Source organism: Macaca thibetana, chromosome 14, assembly GCF_024542745.1.
Source record: "Macaca thibetana thibetana isolate TM-01 chromosome 14, ASM2454274v1, whole genome shotgun sequence".
Taxonomy (NCBI): domain Eukaryota; kingdom Metazoa; phylum Chordata; class Mammalia; order Primates; family Cercopithecidae; genus Macaca; species Macaca thibetana.
Window position 1 is genome coordinate 44,691,591 of NC_065591.1, and position 23,934 is coordinate 44,715,524.

At 41.4% G+C, this 23,934-nt stretch overlaps 1 protein-coding gene across 2 annotated transcripts in view; it reads right to left on the reverse strand.

Annotated features, from left to right (window-relative positions):
- The window catches only part of NELL1 (neural EGFL like 1), a 938,548-nt gene that overhangs the window by 814,908 nt on the left and 99,706 nt on the right, over positions 1–23,934 (reverse strand). For both annotated transcript variants that reach the window (XM_050755386.1, XM_050755385.1), the window contains exon 3: positions 9,332–9,482. In XM_050755386.1, the coding sequence (XP_050611343.1) occupies positions 9,332–9,482 (151 nt within the window). The remainder of the gene's footprint in view (positions 1–9,331; positions 9,483–23,934) is intronic.

A 23,934-nucleotide genomic window follows, 5' to 3' on the forward strand; every position in this document is an offset into this window, starting at 1 on the left:
GATTTTCTTAAAAACATAAATTGATCCCAAGAAAAGCTCAAAGTAATTAGATAGAAACCATACCATAAATGAAATGGAAAATGAACATTTCAATAATAAAAGATTTTCCAGCTTCCCCAAAACCAAATTATCAGCCTAAATACTTTTTGTACTTTTCAGCCCAAATATTTTCTACACAAAATATTTTCTGTCCTTTTCTAATTATATTTACATGTCATTATTTACATCTAATTACATTTGCATCTATTTTCAGGCTCATTCTATCAGAAACACTTGTAGAAAAGATACAGTGTATATTTTTTAACTAGCCTAGAGCATAAAAAAATCCAAAAAGCCTTGAATTAACTCAAATACACAGAAAAATCTATGGCATCTCACTTATTAATGAATTAAAACATTTAAATGTTTTATAAGTTTAAAGTATTTAAAACATTGCCTATAATTCTTCAGTGCTTAAACTAATGTAGTTACTACTGCTTTTATTAATATTGCTATTGCTATCATTATTTAATGATACAAAAAATCCTAACTAAAGCGTTAATGTGAGTTTATTCAAGGATTTCAGAAATAGCTCAACATCATGGATTCTATTAATGTAATTACTTATGTTAATAGATAAAAGGGAACAGACACAAAAGTCTCTCAAAATGCACACGAAAAGATATTCAATAAAATATAACAGCTATTCTTTTTAAATTTTTCAGTAAAATAGGAATAAAATTAGATTTCCTTTACATGACAACTAGATAAAGACAGATAGAAATAGAGATAGATATTAGAAAGTACTACTAGACAGTTTATTAAACAGAGGACCTTATTAAAGTTGGAAAGAAAAAAAGGATTATCTGTTGCCCTCCTTCCTGACTTTAATGAACACCTTTGATTTGTTCATATATTATTTACCACGATTATGGACACTCTAGTCCATATCATAAAACAAGAAAAAGAAATCGCTAATATAAATATTGAAATTTAAGAAAGGAAAACTTTTCAATATTTTCAAATTACAAAATTATATACCTAACAAGTCAAAGGGGATCATCTAAAAAAAATTAATGTTTGGCACATGGTATGCAATCGGCAAATGTTAGCTTAAAAAAGCTATTCGATATAGCTTAACAATCAGCTAAAACTCAAAAGAAAGATATCAAAACCATATTAAAATATCAAAAGAAAGCAAGCTGCAGACCAATATCTCACTTATGGGTATAGGTACAAAAGTCCTCAACAATATACTATCAAATCGAATTCATAAAATAGAAAAAGGATTATAGAACATAACCAAGTGGAATTTATCCCAGGAATGCAAGTTTAGTATCGCTTCTGAAAATCAGTTAGTATAATATACTACATCAATAGAATAAAAGATAAAAACTATGTTATCATCTCAGTAGATATAGAAATAGCATGTGAAGAAATTCAACACCCTTCATAATAGAAACACTAACCAAACTAGAAATAGAAACTTCTTCAGTATGATAAAGAATACTTACAAATAGAGAAAAAAAAAAAAAACCTCCAAACTGGTGAAGAGTCTCTGTAAAAATCCAAAGCTAACATACTTCAAGGTGAAAACTGAAAGCTTTCCCTTTAAAATCAGAAATAATACAAAGATATCTGCTCACCCACCATTTCTATTCAACATTGTACTGGAAGTTCTGGCCAGGGCAATTCAGTACAAAAATGAAATAACAGGCAGCCAGGCAGGACAGGAAGAAATAAAACTATCTCTATTTGGAGATGACATAATCTTATATGGAAAAATTCTAAGGAATTCACTAGAAACTATTAGAACCAATCAATAAGCTTACCAAGGTGGCAGGGTGCAAAGTAATAGGCAAAAATTAATTTCCTTTCTATACAGCAGCAATGAGCAACCAAAAATTGAAAATAAGAAAATTATTCCATATATGATAGCATTAAAAAAACCTAGAATTAACAAAAGCCACCAAAAACTTAGATTTTGAAAACCAAAAAAAAAAAATTGAAAGAAATGAAAGACGATCTGAGAAAGCAGAAAGACACCCCATGTTCATGAATCAAATTATTTGATATTGTTTTGATGGCAATACTTCCTCACACTGACGACCTACAGATTCAATGCAATCTCTATCAAAATCTCAGCTGACTTATTTGTGGAAACTGACAAGCTGGTCTTAAAATTCATATGAAAATCCAAGGGAACTAGAATAACCAAAACAATCTTGAAAAGAACAAACTTGGAAGATTTATATTTCCCAATTACCAAACTTATTACAAAACTGCAATAATCAAACAGCTCTTCCATATGGACAGACATCTAGATCAATGAAATAGAAGTAATGATGGTAGTGGCAGGCTGTCTGGAGCAGCCACTACCATCACTCCAGCTGCAGCAGTGAGGCGTGGCCAGGCCTGCAGGCTCTGTGGAGCAACTGGGAGCTGTGAAAAAGCAGGAGCCCCGCCCCTTCCAAGTTGGGGTAGAAGTTCCCCAGGCACACTGCAGTTGCCCACTTGCAGCTGCAGACCCAGGCCTCCTGCTCCGTAGAGCAGGCAGGAGCGGTGTCCAAGTCAGGGCTGCAGATCTAGACCTCCCACTCCACAGAGCAGGCAGGAGTCCTATGCCCCTGGGCTCAGCTGCAGCTGCCCAAACTGTGGCTACAGACCCAGGCCTCCTGTTTCACCAAGGCAGGAGCCCCAACCCTTCCCCTCACAGCTGCAGCTGCGGGCCCAGGCATCCCTGCACTCTTGGGGACCTGGGAAGGACCCCACTGCACTTGTAGGCTCAGAAATGCCTGCTCCCACTGCCTGGTTTCTCTCTGATACAAGCACCTGCTCCAGTCTTTGAGCAAAGTCAGGGCCGAGTCTCAGCACTGTCACAGCCTAGCCAGGTGTGCACATGCTCAGGGCTGTGCTAACACACCAGCCCTCTGCCACCTTAGCCCTCTCTGGATTTTGGGCACCAATGAGCATAGGAGGAAAGCTGAGGTGGGGCTAAAGTCAGCTCAGCATTGGCCTGCAGGTATCCCTTGGCACCTGCAATCTGGGAACCATAAATGACAGCAGGAGGCAGACAGGTTCCTGGGTGGAAGTGGGTGGGTCCCCGGTGAGACTTCACCTTCAAGCCAGGGAGGACCAGAAGGCTGCCAGTTCCACAGACCAGAGTGGGAACTTGTAGTGCCTTTTCCAGGCATATCCATGGCCGCCCATGGGCCAACTGGCTTGTACTTCCTCCCCTCTGAGGCCCATAGAAGTCCAAAAGGGGTGTGTGAGTGGTCACTGCACAGTCAGATATGCTGGCTGCTGCCACGGGGTGGGCAGCTCCAGATACTGGCAGGGTTAGCGACTCTCTGTGAGATTGTGGCTGGACCAGGTGCACTGCAAGCAGCTTCCACCAACGCCGAGGGAACACGGTGGCACCTGGAAGCTTGGAGACACCAAGAACTGCAAGGCCCCAAAGAGGGAGTCACAGCCCTGACTCGGGGAGCCCAGGTTCAACCAGAGGTAAGCAAATATCAGGAGGACCAGCTGCAGAGAGGAGCTACCCAGTCCAGGGCCTCCTCTCTGCTGAAACTCAAGCAGACATCAGCATAACCAGCTGCAGAGAGGAGCCACCCAGTCCAGGGCCTCCTCTCTGCTGAGAGCTGCAGAGACCACAGCGGAACCTGCCTGCAGAGAGGAGCTTCCCACTCCAGGGTCTCCTCTCTATTAGGAGCTGAACACTTGTCGGACACCCTGGCTGAGGAAAGGAGCTACCCTTGTGGAAGACTCTTCTATTGCTCAACAGAGCTTCTCTTCATCTTGCTCACTCTCCACTTGTCTGTGTACCTCGTTCTTCCTGGTTGCAGGACAAGAACTTGGGACTCCCTGAAAGAGGCTATAAAAGATGTAACACAAACAGGGCTGAAACATTCTCCTTGCTTGCCACACTGGGGGCAAGGAGGAGAGAAGAGAAGAGCTGTAGCCCTCTGGGGAGCCCAGACCTGGGCTCCCTGAGCCAGGGCTGTGACTGTCTCTTTGGGGCCTTGCAGTTCCTGGTGTCTCGAAGCTTTCAGGTGCCACCATGTTCCCCGGTGCTGGTGGAAGCTGCTTGCGGTGCACCTGGTCCAGCCACAATCTCACAGAGAGTCGGTAACCCTGCCAGTACCTGCAGCTGCCCACCCCGTGGCAGCAGCCAGCGTATCTGACTGTGCAGTGGCCAGTCCCCATGCTCACTCACACACCCCTTGCTGCTCCATGCCTGACTCCCATCTCCCTCGGAGGCATGGCACCTAGGCCAGTACCATAAGCTGAGTGCAGCCTGCCAGGCCCAGTTGGTGGAACAAGCCCAGTGGACCCTACCAAAACTCGGGCAAAGGCACCACCAGCCACAGGTTTCTGGTCAGAAAAGCGACACCCCAAAGATCCCGTAACAGTAAGAGCCCAGAAATAAGCCTTCACATTTATGGTCAACTGATCTTCAACAGGGTGCCAGTACAATTCACTGGAAGAAAAGCAGTCTTCAACAAATAGTGAAGAAACAATTGGGTATTCATATGCAAAAGAATAAAGTTGGATCCCTACCTCACATGATATATAAAAATTAACTCAAAATATATCTAAGAGATAAGTGTGAGAGCTAAGCCTATAAAACTTTTAGAAGAAAATAACTCAAAATATATCTAAGAGATAAATGTAAAAGCTAAACCTATAAAACTTTTAGAATAAAACATAGGAGTAAATCTTCACGACTTTGAATTAGGCAAAAATATGACATCAGAATCATAAAAAAAAATAAAATAAACTGGACATCATCAAATTTTAAAGCCTTCGTGATTAAAGGACACCACCAAGAAAATGAAAAGACCACCCACAGAATGGGGGAAAACTGTAAATCATACATCTGATAAATGACTGCATCTAAAACATACAGGATTATTACAAATCAATGATAGAAAGACAAAGAATCCAATTAAACGTGAGCAAATTATCTGAATATACATTTCTCCAAAGAAGATACACAAATGGTCAATAAGCTTATGAAAAGATACTCAACATCATTTGCCATCAAGCAAATGCAACTCCAAACCACAATGAGGTATCACTTCATACCCATTAGAATGTCTATCATCAAAAAGAAAGATAACAAAGAGTGTTGACAAGGATGTGGAAAAACTGAAACCCTCAAACACTGCTTCGGGGAATGTAAAACAGTGTAGTCACTTTGGACAAGTCTGGCAGTTCCTCAAACAGTTAAACAGAATTTCCATCTGATCCAGCAATTCCACTCCTAGTCACATACCCAAGGGAAAAAAAAAAGCATGTCCACGTTCATAGCAGCATTATTCATAATAGCCAAGAGTGGAAACAATTCAAATGTCCACCAGCTGATAAATGGATATCTATAATGTATTATATCCAAACAACATAACATTATTCTGCAATAAAAAGAAGTGAACTACTGACACAAGCTACAATATGAAGGAATCTTGAAAGCATTATTCTGTCAGAGAAGCCAGTCAAAAAGGAATACATAGTGTCTATTTCATTTGTATGAAATAACCAAAATAGGCAAATCTACAAAGACAGAAAGTAGATTAGTGGTTGCCTAAGGCTAGGGAGCTTATGAGGAAATTGTGGGTGAGAGCTAAAAGGTATAAGATTTCTTTTGAGGGTAATGAACACTTCTAAAATTGATCGTGGTGATGAATGCACAATTCTATGATTATACTAAAAGCTACTGAATTATAAAAATAAAAAATTATCTAGAAATCTAATAATGTCCATCATATCCCAATTGTTTCAAATACTTATCTAATTTATCTTCATCATTAATAATACAATCAGAATCACATAAGAGAGAACCACGAAAAGAACCTGGGCGTCTGACTTTTAAGCCAACAATCCATCTACTACATACCTGGATCTTCTGCTATTGAATAAAGAAAAGCCCCCAATCCTTGGTCAACTTACATATCTGGTCAAATGTCCATGCCAAATTTCTACAGGATAATTTGCTCCTCTAGATACTGTTATCCTGGTAAATAATAAAAGTAACCTGAAAATTATGAAAGATTCTCACTTATTGCAGATGGGAACATTTGGTGAGGGGAGGAGGGTTATAATGAATAGTCTAATTTCTAAATATATGCCATTATATATTCTTCTCTATTTTCTTGCATTCCAGGTCTCCTTAACTAGATCTTCTCTACTAGAGTACAAACTGGGTTTTCTGTATTACCCATAGCCAATGCATTAGAAATCCACAGTCTTTCATACCTTGCCTTGTCAGACTACACACACATGGAACAGGGTACCATAAAGTCCAGAGGAGAGGGGATCTAGTATCTTACTTCTTCATATTTATTTTGTGTAGCAGTCAAGATCTGAGGTTGTTCGCACTTGTCTTTCATGGTGCCTGCTTGGCTCTCTTGCAAGTGTATTTTCCTTCCTTTCGTTTCTGCTCTAAAGCTTTTTAATAAACTTTTGCTCCTGCTTTAAAACTTGCCTTGGTCTCTCCTTCTGCCTTATGCCCCTCAGATACATTTTTCTTCTGAAGACACAAGAATTGAGGTTACTGTAGACCCATATGGATTTGCCGCCAGTAACATATTTCGGTGGCATGTAACTTGGATACCCTCCACTGCCAACATACTTTGGTGCCTTGTGACTCAGATAATTTCTACTGCTAATATACTTTGGTGCTGTGTGACTCGGATATGTTCCCTAGTGGTAAGACCTCTATGCCTCATGGCTAAAGGCATTCAACCCCTGTACATGGTTTTCTTCTCCCCTTTTATTTTATTTATTTATTTATTTATTTATTGAGATGGAGTTTCGCTCTTGTTGCCCAAGCTGGAGTGCAATGGCACAATCCTGGCTCACTGCAACCTCAGCCTCCTAAGTTCAAGCAACTCTCCTGCCTCTGCCTCCCGAGTAGCTGGGATTACAGGCACACACTACCACACCTGGCTAATTTTTGTATTTTTAGTGGAGACGGGGTTTCACCACATTGGTCAGGCTGGTCTTGAACTCCTGACCTCAGGTGATCTGCCCTTCTCAGTCTCCCAAAGTGCTGGGTTTACAGGCATGAACCATGGTGCCCAGCCTCTTCTCCCTTTCTCAAAAAAAAAAAAAAAAAAAAAAAAAAAAAAAAATTCTGAAGTTTTCCTATTACAATGAAAAATGATTAAATGACTCTCCTTTCAATCATCCTCGGGTTCTATTAGAAACCCACTAGGGATATAAAAGAAGACAGCCTCACATGGCAACACAAAAGTTTTTTTAAAACCTATCCTATTGAAAAAAAAAAAAATCCAAAAGAGAAACACGGCAAATACAGTTTCAGAACACACTTAGACAAGGAGAATAAATGTATATGTGTTATGGGATGGCCACTCACCATGCACACCATGCGCTATCCTTTTTCATCCTTACAGAAGCCCAGGAAAATAGATTATTACACACATTTTACAGACAAGGAAATTGAGGCTCCAAGACATTGAAGAGCTGGTGTCACAAAGCTAGAACTGGAACTCCAGCCTCCATCAGTCTGACTCTGAAACCTTGCTCTTTCTAATAAAATAGCAACTATTTCACATGCTTCTTACCTGCTTTGGGAGGCTCTCCTCTGCATTCACTGAGAAGTATCTGAAGATCTACCTCCTACTTTGGGCATCTGTATAATCCTCATACCAAAGAGGCATTCACACTCAACCCCACAAGGCCAATGAGGCAAGGTAGGGTTGTGAAGCTGAGACTTGCCTTGACACTCAATCCTTGGAAAATGAGAACATATACCTTTCTCCAGCACACAGAACACCTTTGAATGAACCCATATCTCTCACAGACATGTACATCACCTTGCTTTCTCTGGGCTGACCAAGAACAGCCAGATTGTAATGACAACACCCCCACAGAATGATCAGGGTCCATCAGCACGCTTTGAGGCTGAAAGCAACCAACCATTGAAGACAGAACTGTTGATCCTTACAACTGCTGAAAAGTCTGCATAGAAAGAGCCTCCGTTCCAGCCAAATTGGTCTGTTCGCTGCTCCCACTCCCAAAATTGCATTTCTCTACATTTCTTCACCTCTGTGACTGTGCACATTGTTCCTTCTGTTTGATATAACACCCTTCTTCCCTTACCTGCTGGAATTCTGCCTGTGCTTCAGGAGCACTGTGTGTGGTCTTCCTTAACCACTAACCTAATGCATTTAATTCAGTGAACTTAACACCTTTACGTAATTTTGAAATTAGCTCCATAATTCATTGTAACACCAATCTACTAGTTCTTTATTATTGACTTTTTATTCTTTAGCTTTTTGTGTGGTTATGCCTTGTTTCCTGCATTGCCAAACTCCCTCATATATCCTTAGAAGATTTTGTTCCTTTGATTTCTCCACAAAACCTTACATGGCACCTAGAACAGAGTAGGCGCTTCATAAATATTTTCAGTGGACTAATACAGAGGAACCCAGTATTAAAAATTAAAATTGTTTAGGTTACCTAATGATTATTAATTTGAATTCAATGATAGAGTGATCTTTCTTAAATTTAAAACCCATTGCCTAGGGGACTTTAGCCCAAGTTTTTAACATGGCATTGAAGCTTTGCAATGATCTGGCTTCTACCTACCTCTATAATACCACCCCTCATTGCCCAACCCAAACTCTCATCCCTTCCCCATACACGCTTTTATGTTCCAACCACTTACCTACCCACGTGTTGATTCTTAAAAATCATAGCAACCTCTTTCTGAAATGTTATTCTTCCATCCCTTACTCCTTCACATTTGGCATGTAAAATACTCAGATTTTTTTCCTTATACAACTATCATCTTTTCCAAAGCCTTTCCTGGCTACCACAACACTTAGCAGAATGACTACTCTTACCTTTATTTCCTGATTACAACCTTCTAGCACTGCATCTTCAATACTTTATTATATTTATTTGTCTATCTTCCCTACTAGCTTATGTGATCTTTGCAATGAAAATCCTACACTATTCACCTTAATATTCCCAGTGTCAAGTATAATCCCCACATAAACACACCGTAAATGTTTATTGAAGGTTGTTAAACATAAGTAACTAACTTGCTTGATGACTAAATATGATAGAATGTGATTTTATTCAAAGTCTACCAGAAGACAGGTGAGAAAGATACTCATGATTGGTCCTTGAAGAGCAAACAAGAAAGGCACTTTGACCAAAGTAAATTCTTAATGCAAAGTAAATTCATGAATGTGTGTAACAGAAACGAGGCCTCAGTTAGATGAAAGTTTTCATGGGGCTACAAACTCTAAATTCCAAGACATTTTGTATAACCCATTAACTCTAAGGAGATTTTCAAAAGCAGAAAGAGCTTTCTTACCTGTGCTCCAGTTCTCGAATGGACAGTATTACTCCTGAAGTGGATGGCTTCTGCTGGACAGTGGCCAAAAAGGTGAATTCACTCTTGTTCCGGAACAGCTGAATTAATTTCTCACTCACATGAGGAGCTGCATGGATCTCTCTTTCTATGTCTAGAAATCAAGAGGAAGATCAGGAGAAACAGGAGAGAAGAAGGAGAGGAGAAGAGGAAGGAGAAGGAGAAGGACAGAGAAGAAATACAGGAGAAAGAGGAGAGGGGAGATGAGAAGGAAGGGGAGAAAAGATCCATGGTTAAAAATGTCATGTCCAAAGAATCCAGATTGCATTTTTCATTTTCCTCTTCTGTCAATAGTTTTCATTTTCAGGCACCATTCACCACTCCCTACAGCTGCATTCATTCAATGCAAATCCCGGAAGTGCTATCTCTGTCACCGCGCCCACTTGTCACTTTGACAAGTTCACAATTGGCCAGTGATTTCTGACAGGAATTTTGACAGGACACTGAGCAATTCAGTTTGCTGCAAACAGATTAGGTTGCTGTAAATAAGGTGAGAGGTAGTCGGATAAATGTGGTCCTAAATTCAGAGAATCTTGGGATAATAAGACCCAAATGCCACTCAGCATTCTCCAATTTCACTTTTTCCATGGACACAGCTTCCTTCTCCCCACAATGTATATAGGAAACCTGTCCTTGCCTTGTACCTAGCAGATATTTACTAGCACTAATAATGCCAGACAACTCTGCCTTTGCTTAAAGAATAAATACAAGGCATGCTCATGCTCCACACACGTGCCTGGAATTTCTCCATAAACATGCAATGGATGACTTTCCTCATGAAATATTTATTAAAGTTGAAGCCAATTCAGCAGGTCTAGAGGTGTGTGCTTCCAGCTAATCCTGGTCCTGGACAAGAATGTTTCTTTCTCCAACATCAGCATAATGAGAGACATCCATCACTTCATACCCAGACTCACCCTTGTCATGATAAACTAGGTGTTATCTCATTATTTTACACTACATTTTCTGGCATCAGAAAGGGACATTAAGGGAGCAAAGTTAGAGAAGATTATTCAGAGGATGATAAATGAACATTATAAGTGCGTCTGGTGGCCTCCTCTCACATTCTGACCACCTCCTCTGACTGCATGATAACTACTTGGTTATTTCTCCAGGACTACATGGGAAGCCCTTGAAAAACATAGAACTTCAAAGGCTGCACTGCCCAAGCAACATCACAGACTGGTATATGGACCTTGAAGAATCTCATCCTAAAGAGTGGCTTCTGAATAAGATATCCTTCAATTCTTGACCTTGGGCCTCAGTTCTCTCATCTGCAAAATGAGGGAGTGGACTAGGTGATCTCTTAGAGCCTTCCACCTTAGCCTTCTAAAATTTTTTGAATTGCTGCTTCAATTTTATAACACAGAAAAGAACAGCACAGTCTTTTCCACCTGTAAATATCTAGGCTATGAATGGCAGAAAGCAATGTTTGTCCTCTATCTTGGAGACACCCAACTCAGGTAGACCAGTCTACCAGTATAAAACCTACCTGCACAATAGTAGCAAAGCCTTCACTACTTAATTGTTAAGTGGCATGCTGTCAGCTTTTGTCAAGCTTTGAGATAAGAGATAGCCACTTGAAAAACGCTTCTATACCTTTACAAAATCCCAGCCAAAGACATTCCAGATGATATTTAAAACCTATTAAATGTGTGGGTGAATCACTCTATAAACGAGAGTATTAGAAAATGTTTGTTAATATTATTTTTATTATCATTACTTCTTTATTTTGAGATGGGGGTCTCACTCTGTCACCAGGTTGAAGTGCAGTGGCATGATCTTGGCTCACTGCAGCCTCCACCTCCCGGGCTCAAGCGATCTCCCACTTCAGCCCCCCAAGTAGTTGGGACCACAGGTATGTGCCACCATGACCAGCTGTTTGTGTGTGTGTGTGTGTGTGTGTGTGTATTTCTGGTAGAGACAGGGTTTCCCCATGTTGCCCAGGCTTGTCTTGAACTCCTGATCTCAGGGGATCCACCCACCTTGGCCTTCCAAAGTGCTGGGATTATAAGTGTGAGCCACCGTACCCTATTATCATTACTTCTAAGCAAAGATCATCTTAATAAATTCACCTATAAGTAATGCCAAAAAAAATTCAACTCTTAAAATTCAGTTATATGTTGACTTTTTACTTTTTTCTTCTTTACTCATCAATTAGGAATCAACTGATTGGTATTGGATGCCTGAATTTCAGGATTCTAAAGCTTGGGACCAAAGAAAAGAGAGCCATAAGTGTTCAGCAATGCCTGCTGGAGGAAATGGATATGAATACCATATCAGCTATGGGTATCCTCACCTCTCACTCAACTCTCCCTGAGTGATATTATCCAACCCCATGACCAATGGCCTCCAACTTTATATCTGCAGCCCTAACCTCTCCCTTAAGCAGTACATTCAAATGTTCACCTTCAAGCATTTCAAATTGTAATGTGCCCACAGTGAAGCCTGTTCTCTTCCCTCCACTCTCAATTTTCTCACAGAGGTCCCAGTCTTAGTAAACGGTAACACCCTGTTCCTCAAGTCAAAAAACTAGAAATTGCCCTTGATTTTTCCCTGTTCTCCACTCTCCATATCCAATCTAAAAACAAGTCAAGTGGGCTCCCACATCTGGAATCTGTCCACTTCTTCCCAATTTCACTGTTAAAACTCTTGCCAAGCCACTATCATTGCTCCCTAGGGTGCTTCCAATGATCTCCTAACCTTTCCACTTCCATACTGCCCTCTTTTCACCATTCTTCACACAGTAGTTAACGTGCTCTTTTTAAAGCCTAAGTCCGAGTCCTTTCAGCCTCCTGCTTAAAATCCTCCAATGGTTTCCCACTGCTCAGAGGATAAAATCCAGTCCCTTCAGCATGCCTGCAAAGTTGCACACAAACTGATTCTTGCCTACCTCTCCCACCCCATTCATACTTTTCTCCTTGGTTGCCAGAGAAGCACACCAGGTCCACTCACACCTCAGATCTTCATGCTTGTCCCCCTGCCCACAGTGCTCTTCTCTCTCCTTTTCACGTCCCTGACTCCTTCTCCTTCAGCTTTCACTGTAAATGCAATCTTCTGGCCTCTCCAAGGCAGGCTCTGCATTAATGTCTCTCTAATACTCCAGTCTGGGTATTTTCTTCATTTGACTTGTCATATTATATGTACTGTAATCCATTTATTATTTGCTGATATCATTTATCACAGTCTTGTTTCAAGTTTGTTACCTATTATTATTTCCTTTCTTTTCCCACTAGACTATAAGTTCCATGAGGGCAGGCATACTTATTTATCCATTGTTTTATCCACAGTTCTTAGTACCTGGCACAAAACAGGCATCCAATAAAGGTTTACTGAATTGATTAATGTATTTTCCATTTATTTCTCTCATTTATATTGTTACTTCAAGTAACCACATATATTATGGTCAGAAAATAATATATCTTTTGGAAAACCAGGAGATAAGTGGGTCCTTCTCAAATGCTCATGGCCATGAAAATTTATTTTAATGATGTTTGCTGTTAAATAAGCCCTACTTCTTTGCAGGACACCTCCACTTAATAGGTCTGATCTAGTCCTACCATACTTCTGCTCACTCAACCCTCCAAGAAAACGGAACATTTCTTATGCTGGCTTTTCTTATTCCTTTTTATAAATGATTGGCACACTGAAGTAAAGAGACCCCATTAGGACTCACTAGAGTGAAATGGAAGAAACATCTGTTTTGATACACTGAGGCTTTATATGCATTCTCATTTTCAGAGAAGCCCTTTCAAGTAAATTTTGACCATGATTCAGATGTTAAGAAAAACACAACAAAGTAATTCTATGCCCTACAATATGCAGGCAGAAACACTGGACAGGTTTCAAAGGACTGAGATCACTTTGAGTTTTGCAGATGACTAGCTGTGTGACTTTGGATAAAGTACCTTACCGCTCTGAACCTCACACTCTACATCTGAAAATTAAGACCACTAAATTCCATGATCTCCAAGTTCTTTCCTAGTCTTGACGTTTCATTTCAGTTAATCACTTAATCCTGCTCATAGCTGCATAGCAAAAGAGAGCACTGAGGGCAAATTCCATCTATTAAGAAACCTAGATTCTACAATTTTTCTCCTCTGCTGATTTTCCAAATTAACATAAAACATAAAGTTGTCAACTATTAAAAATAGTGATATGTCACCTACTTTGCAGCAACCTGCTTTATCCCTGGAGTTAAAAGAGCAACCAATGAAACCAATTAATGGGAACCTATAGTGAATATTGTACTTCTATATTCAACCACTATAATATGTGTCTGCTGTATTACTTAAGAATATTCAATTCTGCTAGAGAGAACAAGAAAAACAAACGGGACAGATAAAGCCCATAAGAAGTGCTAAATATAGAGAGCAAGTTAGAAACCTGTGAAACATGCTAAACATAGACTGAATACATGGAACATAAGTGTGTTGAATACAGATAAGAAGGATTGAATAAGAGTGTTACTTACAAATACATGGGTTGGGAGGACCAAGTTATAATGTGCAAATCGTGCCACCTTCACAATGACAGTCACGCCATCCCTAAACCAACACCCATCATTGACATCCGTTTCATTTCCATTCTGGTCCCACATGTACTATCCTTGAGAAATGCTAATAAAACCCATCACTGCTCACCAAATTAACTGGTGAATTACAGGTGTATCCAGGATTACTTGCTCCTAAGTATTTCCAATAGAGGAAGCATGTGGGCTCCGGAAACCTCCCATTCGCTGAGCCCCCTCCCTTTTCGTTAACCTCAGCTCCAGTCCTCATAATCACACCATCATCAAAGAAGCTGATGCAGCAATGAGAGAGAGAAAAAAAAAAACACAGAATATATGAGGAATGAATAACACAGGAACTGGGTGGGCTGGTGCTTCCCACTGCTCACACTCAATCCTACATGTGTTAACCTACTCCATCTCTTTCCCCTGCTTCCTCCTAGATATTTTAAACATGATTCAAGTATTTGAATTTAGTCTGTCCATGAGGCTTCCCATTTTGTAACCTTTCGGAGTGTCCTTGGAGGCTACCATTGCATAAAAGTAGTTTCACATACAACAACCACTTCACTTTAAGTGAATATTTCACATTTTTGAAAAGGGGGAAAATGGCATTCGAAATACTCAGGTTTTGCATGTTCTAGTTAAGAAGTGCTAACTCAGCAGCAAGAGTTAAGTGCTTTTTCTTTCCCAGGATAAAACGGTTCTACCTCGTCATTTTTAAAGAAAGACTAAAAATGCTAATATGATGATTAAACATCAGCAAAAAAAAAAAGTGCTGGGTGAAGGGAGGAGATTGGAGAAGGAAAGAAATTAAATGATGGTATTCACACACTCTTCTCTGTGTTCACACACTCTTCTCTGTGTTCACACACTCTTCTCTGTGTTCACACACTCTTCTCTGTGTTCACACACTCTTCCCTGCCTCAAATAGAAGCAACTTCATTTCCCTCTTCCCTGATGTATAGAGTGCGGATGGTGGTGAATTTCATTGTCAACAAGCATATACCTTGCTTCCCCTGCGCCAGGCACGGTGGTTGGCACTGGGGGAATGAAAGTAAAAATACAGTTTCTGCCCTGGAGGATAGACACATAAGCAAGACAGTTTCTTTAAGACAACAGTTACAGAATAGGGCAGTGCACAAAGATAAAGAGAGGAGGCCCCTTAGAGATTAGGGATGACATCATGGAGGAGATATCATTGAACCTGACTCTAAAAACATGAATAAGCATTTACTAGGCAGGAGAGAGGGAGAAGAGGGCATTCACTGCAACAGCATTGTATGACTGTGAACTCACGTGTTTTACATTATCCCAGCATTTTTCTTTTTCTGCAAGTGTATCTCTTACTACAAGTTCAGCAGAGAAAGCATCTACTTACCTAATATTGGAGCAAATTCTCAGGCCCCTGATTGGCCAAGGGGTACCACATTAGCACAAAGCAGACCAAGAGGCAAAATCCCCACCAGTGCACAGCTAGGAATCAGCAAATTGAGGTGGGAAAAGCAGCAGCAGCCAGAAACACATAAACACAAACGCACCAAGGCAGCCCGTCTCAGCCTCAGCTGCTAGAGAATGCAGGCAACATTTCAGTAATTACACTGAGAACCTCAAAATATAGCAAGCTCCTGATATAGACAGGCCACATCCTTCTAGCCTGAGTGCCACACAAGTTCATGGTAAGAACAGCCCCAAAAGGTAAAGCAACATTTCTTAATTTGAAATGACAGTTGGCTTTTCATTTCTGAATGTAGAGGAAATTTGTCAATTCAGAACTGCCAACCATCAGTGAGGCAATTTCTGGTTTTGGAGGGTGGGAGGCACATGTCCCACTATTTGGTCTTGTGACCCTTCTTTAAGGATGTCAGATGTTCTTCTTTAAGGATGTCAGATCCAAGCAACTTTCAAAGCAACAGAAATCACTAGAAGACTCCCAGTTAACATGTAAGGGATTTTCATCTCCACTAACAAGTGCACAATAACATTCTGTTAAACCTCCATTTGTTCCAGAAGCCGGAATGAGACAAATCAAACGTGTATGTCTTATTACTGTGCCAAGGGCAGGGCTAATGCTCTGCACATGTCATCTCACTTACAATAACTTTAGGAGAAGACATTATTATTATTCCTACTTTACAGATGACCAAACTAAAGCTTACAGAATTTAAATAATGTTCTAAAGGACACTAGGCTAGGAAGGCTTGGTGCTGAGATTTCAACCCGGCAAGCTGGTTCCATGAGCTACACTCTTAACTGTGCTACACCCGCTATTCACCAATCTGTGTGATCTCGGTGCTTGATATAAATCAAGGGTAAATCACCATGATACACCCAGTGTCTGGCACTTTTGTGTTCACTCAGGAAATATTTATTGAATAAATGAATGAACAATCTATTTGTACATCCCTTATGAGGTAAATACAAACACATCTCCATTTAACAGGTGAAGGAACTGAGGCACAGAGAGGTTTCATGGCTTGCCCAAGGTCACATGACGAGTGGAGACAAAGCTGACTCTTGCCCCAGCAGAGTCGACTGTGACATTCCATGGTATTCAACTGATGCCTCTGCTTATTTTTTATCCTCCTCCCTTTCCTGTCTCCAACAGCCCGCATTCCTGCATTCCAGCACCACAAGCCTCACATCCCTTCTTCCCAGGGCCATGTTCCTCCCCATTTTGGTACACTCCCATCTGCAGCAACCATCTGTCTTCTCCCCTTTTCTGATAACATGTTAATTGCTACTCCTCAGGCCAGTTTTCTCTGACCACCCCAGGCCAGCTCAGGTTCCTGTCTTTATTTATCTTCATTGTACTTATCACAATTGTCAGGGATTATGTGTATAATCATTTACATGTGTAATCATTTTATTAAGTGCTCCATATATATATATATATATATTTGTTTGTTTGTTTTTGCTTTTTTGAGACAGGATCTCACTATCACCTAGGCTGTTGCCCAGGCTGGATCATGGTGCAATCTTGGCTCACTGCAACCTCTGCCTCACGGGTTCAAGCGATCCTCCTGCCTCAGTCTCCTGATTAGCTGGGACTACAGGCACCCGCCACCACGCCCGGCTAATTTTTGTATTTTTGGTAGAAGATCGGGTTTTGCCACATTGCTCAGGCTGGTCTCAAACTCCTGGGCTCAAGTGATCCACCCACCTTGGCCTCCCAAAGTGCCAGGATGACAGGCATGAGCCACAGCCCCCCGCCAAGTGCTATATTTATTCCCCACTGGACTGTAAGTTCCATGAAAAATTGCCTACCAATATGTACACTACACCTAGCACAGTGCCTGGTACATGGTTAAGCCTCAAATCTTTGTCACATTAATAAATCATATCTTGGCTCCAAAGTCTGGAACACAATATAAGAAAAAAGATTTACCAAATACATGAAAATATAACCCAAACCTGTTGAGAAAAAGTACATTCAAGTAATGAGCTGCCTAAAGAATAATAAAGCCAGTTCAGTGTCCCCAACTCCTCCATTAGGGGACTAAACCTAAGGCATCCTGTGACACATGGTATTAACCAATTTTCTGTAATTACTGTGTAATTCGATCAAAAGAGATTCTGGTACCCCATAATTTTGCTAATTAGATAGGTACTGTAAGGCAGATGAGCTCTTCTTAAAAACGTTTGACAATACTAGTAAGGCAAATCAATGCATCCCCTGTTGCTAAGAAATTAACAACGTGTAGCCACTCCTCTTTAGGCTGCCTTTCCACACTGCCACCCACCAGCAATCAAGTCCCGTTATCCCCATCCTCCTCATCCCCATACCTCCCGCCCCATCTCAGTGAGAAACACAGGAATAAAGAGTTAAAGTATGAATGCCAGCTCCATGTGAATCACAAGACAGGAGAACAAAAAGCAAAAGAGTGGTGAAAAGACTTTTATAATACGATTAAGAGTGCATTATATAGTGAAGAAGCTATCCAACAGCAGAGAATGGCTAAGTAAATTAGGATATATACACCCCATGGAAAATTATGTATGATAATATAATGATATGAAAGGCATTGAAATAACATAGAAATGTCCAGCCAATACTCTGAAACAGGTATACAATAGTACATACAGCATCATATCAAGTCTACAGTAACGTAAAATTTATTTCGTGATGCATAGCAGATAGATAGGCATGGCCTTCAATTTTGTCAAAAATTAGGAGCTAACATGGGTGAAATTTTTCTTCTTTCCATGTGTCTGAATTTTCCAAATCTTCTCTGAGAGTTATTGTAAGAAAAAAACAATGTTTATGCTAAAATATATGAGCTCATCATAGAAATTGGAGAAACAAGAAGGACATCCTACAAAAGAAGAAAATAATCACCAATCACCTTGCTTTCAGTCCCACAATTGTGTATCCTTAAATCAGTGAAGACAACAGAGGGGTTTTTTTGGCAATAACTGACCAGCAACCCTCCTCAGGTGCCATTTTAATACACACTGATTGTCAAGAGTCTGAGAACCCCAAGGGTGTACTCATCACATAGCGCACAAAACTCTAAGCACCAAAGGTTGCCGGGTGCAAGAACATCAGTTCCAGCAAGGGATCTCTCGATGTTCTTATGAAGACATGAGGGCAGTCCTTGCCCCTGCCCTCTGCTAACCACCCATCCACTCATTTATTCCTTTGTTCATTCATTCTTAACTTTAAAAACCTTTACTGAGCACTCCTCTGAACCAGCACTGTGGACACAAAACTAAGACACACCTTCTATGCATGAGGAGCTAAAAGTCTAGTTATAAAGACACAAACAAAAGCGAATGGATTCTGCTCAGCTTTTCAGTTCAGAGATACAAGAAAAGTAGAGCCAGGCATGGTAGCATATGCCTGTAATCTCAGCTACTCAGGAAGCTGAGACAGAGGATAACTTGAGCCCAGGAGTTCAAGTCTATCCCGGGAAACATAGTGAGAAAGACCCTATCTCTAAGAAGAAAGAAAGAAAAAGAGAGAGGAGGAGGAAGGAAAGGAGAGAAAGAAAGGAAAGAGAGGAGAGAAGGAAAGAAAAAAGAAAGAGGGAGAGGAAGGGAGGGAGGAAAAAAGAAAGGGAGGGAAAGAAAGAAAGGGAGGAGAGGAGAAGGGAGGGGAGGGGAGGGGAGGGGACAGGAGAGGAGAGGAGAGGGGAGGAGAGGGGAGGAGAGGGGAAGAGGGGGAGGAGAGGGGAAGAGGGGGAGGAGAGGGGAGAGGGGAGGAGAGGGGAAAGGGGGAGGAAACGAAGGGGAGGGGAAGAGAGGAGGGGAAGGGGGAGGAGGGGGAGAGGGGGGAGGGGGAAAGGGGGGAGGGAGGGAGGAAGGAAGGAAGGGAGGGAGGAAAAAAGGAACGGAAGGAAGGAAAGGAGAGAGAGAAGAAAGAGAGAGGGAAAAAAAGGTCATGTTTAGGTCATGTCATCACAGGTCTGAAATCACCTGGAGCAGGACCAGAGAGTGAGTCCCCTCACCAGGGACTTAATCTTCCAGGGAAGAGGCAGTGTAAGGTAGTGGTTAAGAGCTCAGGCTCTGAAGCCTCACTGTTTGGTTAAGATTCCAGTTTCAAGCTGGGTGTGGTGGCTCATGCCAGTAATCCCAGCACTTTGGGAGGATGAGGTGGGTGGATCACTTCAGGTCAGGAGTTCAAGACCAGTCTGGTCAACATGGCAAAACCCCATCTCTACTGAAAATACAAAAATTAGCCGGGCCTGGTGGCATGTGCCTATAATCCCAGCTACTTGGGAGGCTAAGGCAGGAGAATCACTTGAACCTGGGAGGAGGAAGCTTCAGTGAGCCAAGATGGCGCCACTGCACTCCAGCCTGGGTGACAGAGAGCCAGACTCCATCTAAAAAAAAAAAAAAAAAATCCAATTTCGCCTCTTATCAGATGTATAATCTTAGATAACTTAATCTCTCTGTGCCTCAGCTTCCTCATTTTTACAAATGAGAATAAAACCACATATACCCACGGGGATAGTATAAAGACTAAATCAATTAGTACATGTTGAACTCTCAAAACTGTCTTCCACAAAACAAGCACATGACAACTGTTAGCTTGTTTGGTATAGAGCCAGGACAGGCCCTGGGTCCTGTAGGATGGGTGGGGTATCAAGCTATGGCAGCAGCCACCATGCCACAAGAGTCTTGGTGCTACAGCTGGTGCTGAAGTAAAGGTCACACTGATGGTTGGTTATGGCTGTATCCCAGCAGGAGAGCAGTGGGCAGGAGAGCAGTGAGCAGGTGAGCAGGGGTTGCCAGCCATGGGTGGAGGCATGGTTAGTAGTCAGTTCTAACTCTCTTCTGTTAAAACAAAAATTGAAAATTGGGCAGCGGCTATAGGACTTCCAGCCACTCCAATCTATGTCCAGCCAGTCAATTTTCAAACAGTTCTGAATTTTTTATTTTTGCTAGATGTCAAGCTAAGGACTTTATATATGCTAATTTGATCCTCATAGCAGCCTAATGGGGTCAGCATTGCTATCTCCATTTTACAGACGAGATATGAAAAGTTAAAACGTGTTCTACTAAGTAGTCTATCTGGAATCAAACCCAGATCTGTCTAAAGCCAACCATAAGGCACCACTGCCCCTCAGCACCATCTATGGGCTCAGACAAACCAGTGTTTGAATCTCAGCTCTGCCAAGTACCTGCTGTACAACCTTAGATAGCTGTTTTCCTCCCTTCATCCTTGAGTTGCCTCATCTGTAACACTCGCCTTCCAGGGTTCAGGAATGAATGAATGAATGAATGAAAAGTGCCTAGTATTTTGGTACTATGCACCTTATGACATTTCTGAGATGCTTTAAAAAAATGCCCAGATATCTAGACATTAAAGTCAGGGCTTTAATATTTTCTAAGCATATTCATACACATGATAATATTTCAAATTCATAAAACCAATTAAATGGGAATTAATAGTCTCACTTTAAAGATGAAGAATCTGTGGTTTATAGAAAATAAGTGACTTATCCAAGATCTCACCTCTAGCAAGTAGCAGAGATGTGTCTCTGACTCCAACTTTGTAGCTTATTTTGTATATTTCTGTTTGGCTTCCCTAATCCCCAACATGAGAGAACCATTACACTTCTCTACTCCAATGCTACGCCTTCCCTACGTAAAGACACACTCCTCCTCCCACAGCCTAAACTATTCCGTATATTAAGGGTGTCATCTCTAGCCTGCTTAAAAAGTTTGGTGGGCTGATCTAATTACAATTCATTCCTTTTTGTGCACAGTCCTAATTCTCAGGCATGAAAGAGACATTTTTAAATGCTGTATTGGTCCTGACCTTGCCACATCTACTCAGATTCAGTAGTAAACAGTAGGGCATCATGTTCAACTGCCAAGCTCTCTAATTTATGATTATTCATTATAAATCATTTTTACATGTTGCTTCAAATGCTGGTTTTCAAGAATAAAAATCTGCCTGCATTGAAATGCACAGTGATTTTAATATGCAAGCCTCCTACAGAGATGATGTCTCATTTTAATTATTGTTTCGGTTTAATGGGTTTTCATTAAATTAGAGGATAGAGCAATTACTAGGGTGAACGGCTAATGTTTCAAAGGTAAGCTCCTGTGGCTCCGTAGGCAAAAAGACAGTTGTGGCTTAGAGAAGTAGAAAGACACACTCTTCTGAATAAGCTTGTATTCAGCCTGACAGAAAACAGCACCAGATAGTTTTCTCCCCAACTTCAAAATAGAGCTTGCATCCCCTCTCTGTGATATGCAAACAGCTCTCGGAGTATCGTTAGAACTTAGAGGTATCTTGGGGTATCTTAATCATATGACTTTTCTATCAGGAATCTAGGCTCCCCTGTCATCACAGTAGAAACTGCTCTTAAAAGTCCACAGCCTGCAAAGCGATATGTCAAACCACAGGAAAATACTCCTGATGAAATTGTCTTCTCTCTCACACACAAGTAATTTAGTTGGTTTAGTGGATTAATGTCTGACTTCCCACCCCTGGGAAATTGGTCCAACTTCAGCAGAGGATGCAATGACCAAAATCATATTAATTAGCAAACTGTCAGAGGCTCAATGAGAAATGACTTTGGTGGCCTCAGCAATATTTCACCCCAGAAACTGCACAGATTTGACACTCAGGGACCAATAGGGCAGCATTACCTCAGATGGAGGCAAAGGAATTAATGAGAAGTAGGAAAGGAGTGGAGAGTGAGAGGTAAAGTTGGCTTTATTGGGGTCCCAGAGGTCAGTGGTGAGGGACATGACTCAGTACTTGGGGAGGGTGACCCTCTGCATTGCAGAAGCTTGCACTGGGGAGATGGAGGGGGCTTAGTAAGCTTCAGATCTGTAATTTCTTCTCCAATGGAGCCAAAGGAGAGAGCTGGGGGAAGCTAGAGGGGTCCTTCCAGAAACAACTGTGCACGTTGTTTCTGGAAAGACCCCTCTGTCCAGTGCAGGTCTGGCTACAATGCATGCCAAATAAATAGTACAGGAGCCTCTCACCTTGCTATGGGAAGGAGGGGAAAAAATCTTTTCCACAGCAACCAGGAGTCATGAAGCAATGTCAGTCCCAGGTGAACCAGCAGGAACTAAGTGATGAATAGGTACCCTCATGCTCACCACCACCTCCCCACCCTCCCAGCTGGTATTTCTGCCAGGAATAATAATTCGGAACTCCTCAATATAATGCTTTCTTTTCAGCTCCTTTATTTCCACTGTCCTAAAAAGCACATCATCAGCTCTTAGATCACATGCATTAATCTAATTACATGCCTTGTTAGCTAATTAGTTCCAGAGTCACTGCTGAGGAGGACTCCCTCACTATTTATCTATCTGTGTTGGCCACAGGGTGTTTGTGTATTCAGGTTCCTGGGGAAACTATGCAATTATCAGTCTTCAACCTTGTGCTCAGGAAGGATGGTGAGGCTTTCTGGACGGGAAACAGGTCACCTGAAACTCCAGGCTTTGAACAGAAGCTCTGTCCAAAAGCTTTGTGCATCTGCCCAGAAAAGGGGCTATGGATGTGGTAGATTTTTTTTCCTTTGGCAGACTTGCTGTCTTTCTTTGAAAACGGACCTCCTTTTTAGAGATGTTATTCTGACTGTATTAAACATTAATGTCCCCCCTTAAAATGAATCACTGGAAATGCCACTTGTTCCTTGAACTCAGGGCCTGTTGCTATCTGGCTGCAGGATCTTTCTCGACCAATTTCCCACCTCCACCCTTCCAAACAAGAGCCATAACTGAGAGCTAAAATTATAATCCTCATTTACTGAAGCTTTTTTAAAAGAAATGAAAACGTCAGTTTTGGGGAAAATTGGTCTTTGATCATTGTTGCAAATAATTTGGTTCTTGCATATCCTAGGGTAAGAACATTTAATCCGTTTCAATAAATTATTCCTTCAGTGTATTAAATAGAGCCTTTGTGATAATTTATTTCAAAGGATGCCTGGTAGGTTCCCAAGCAGTCTTTTCTACTTGGGTATCATCTAACTTAGACAACAGATATTCTTTTCAGCTCTCCGAACTACCCATACCAAGAGTAGTTGTAAGTTCATCCTTGTGCATCCCCAATTAGAGTACTTGTGAGATCTCAGAGCGCAAGACATGGTAAGGGTCTGAAGCACAGCCAGGCACAAGTGAGAGGCTCCATGGGGACACCATCTCTTCTCCCTCCCAGAGTTTCAGCCACCTCCATGCCTATTCAAGCCCTGCCCATCTCTCAAGGCCCAACTCAATTCCTCTAACTCTGTGAAGCTCTGGCACCCCAGCTGAGGGTGATTTTCCTTTTCCAATCCAAAATTCAATCACTCACCCATTCAAAGATGTATTTGTGGAGTACGTTCTCTGTGCCAGGCTCTGTACTGTGGTGATTAAGATGGACTCAGTCTGGAGAGAAACATCTGGCCAGTATTTTTAGCTGCACTGACCAATACCACCCACTCTTACAAATCTTATTCTCTAATTGTGCCAAAGTCAATGGCCAGATGGTGGCCTGACCACTAAGTGAACCACTGGTAACCTCCCCAACAGTCATGCTCTGCCTCCTTTTGAAACATTCTGCCCTTTTGACACCGCATTCTTCTTCTTG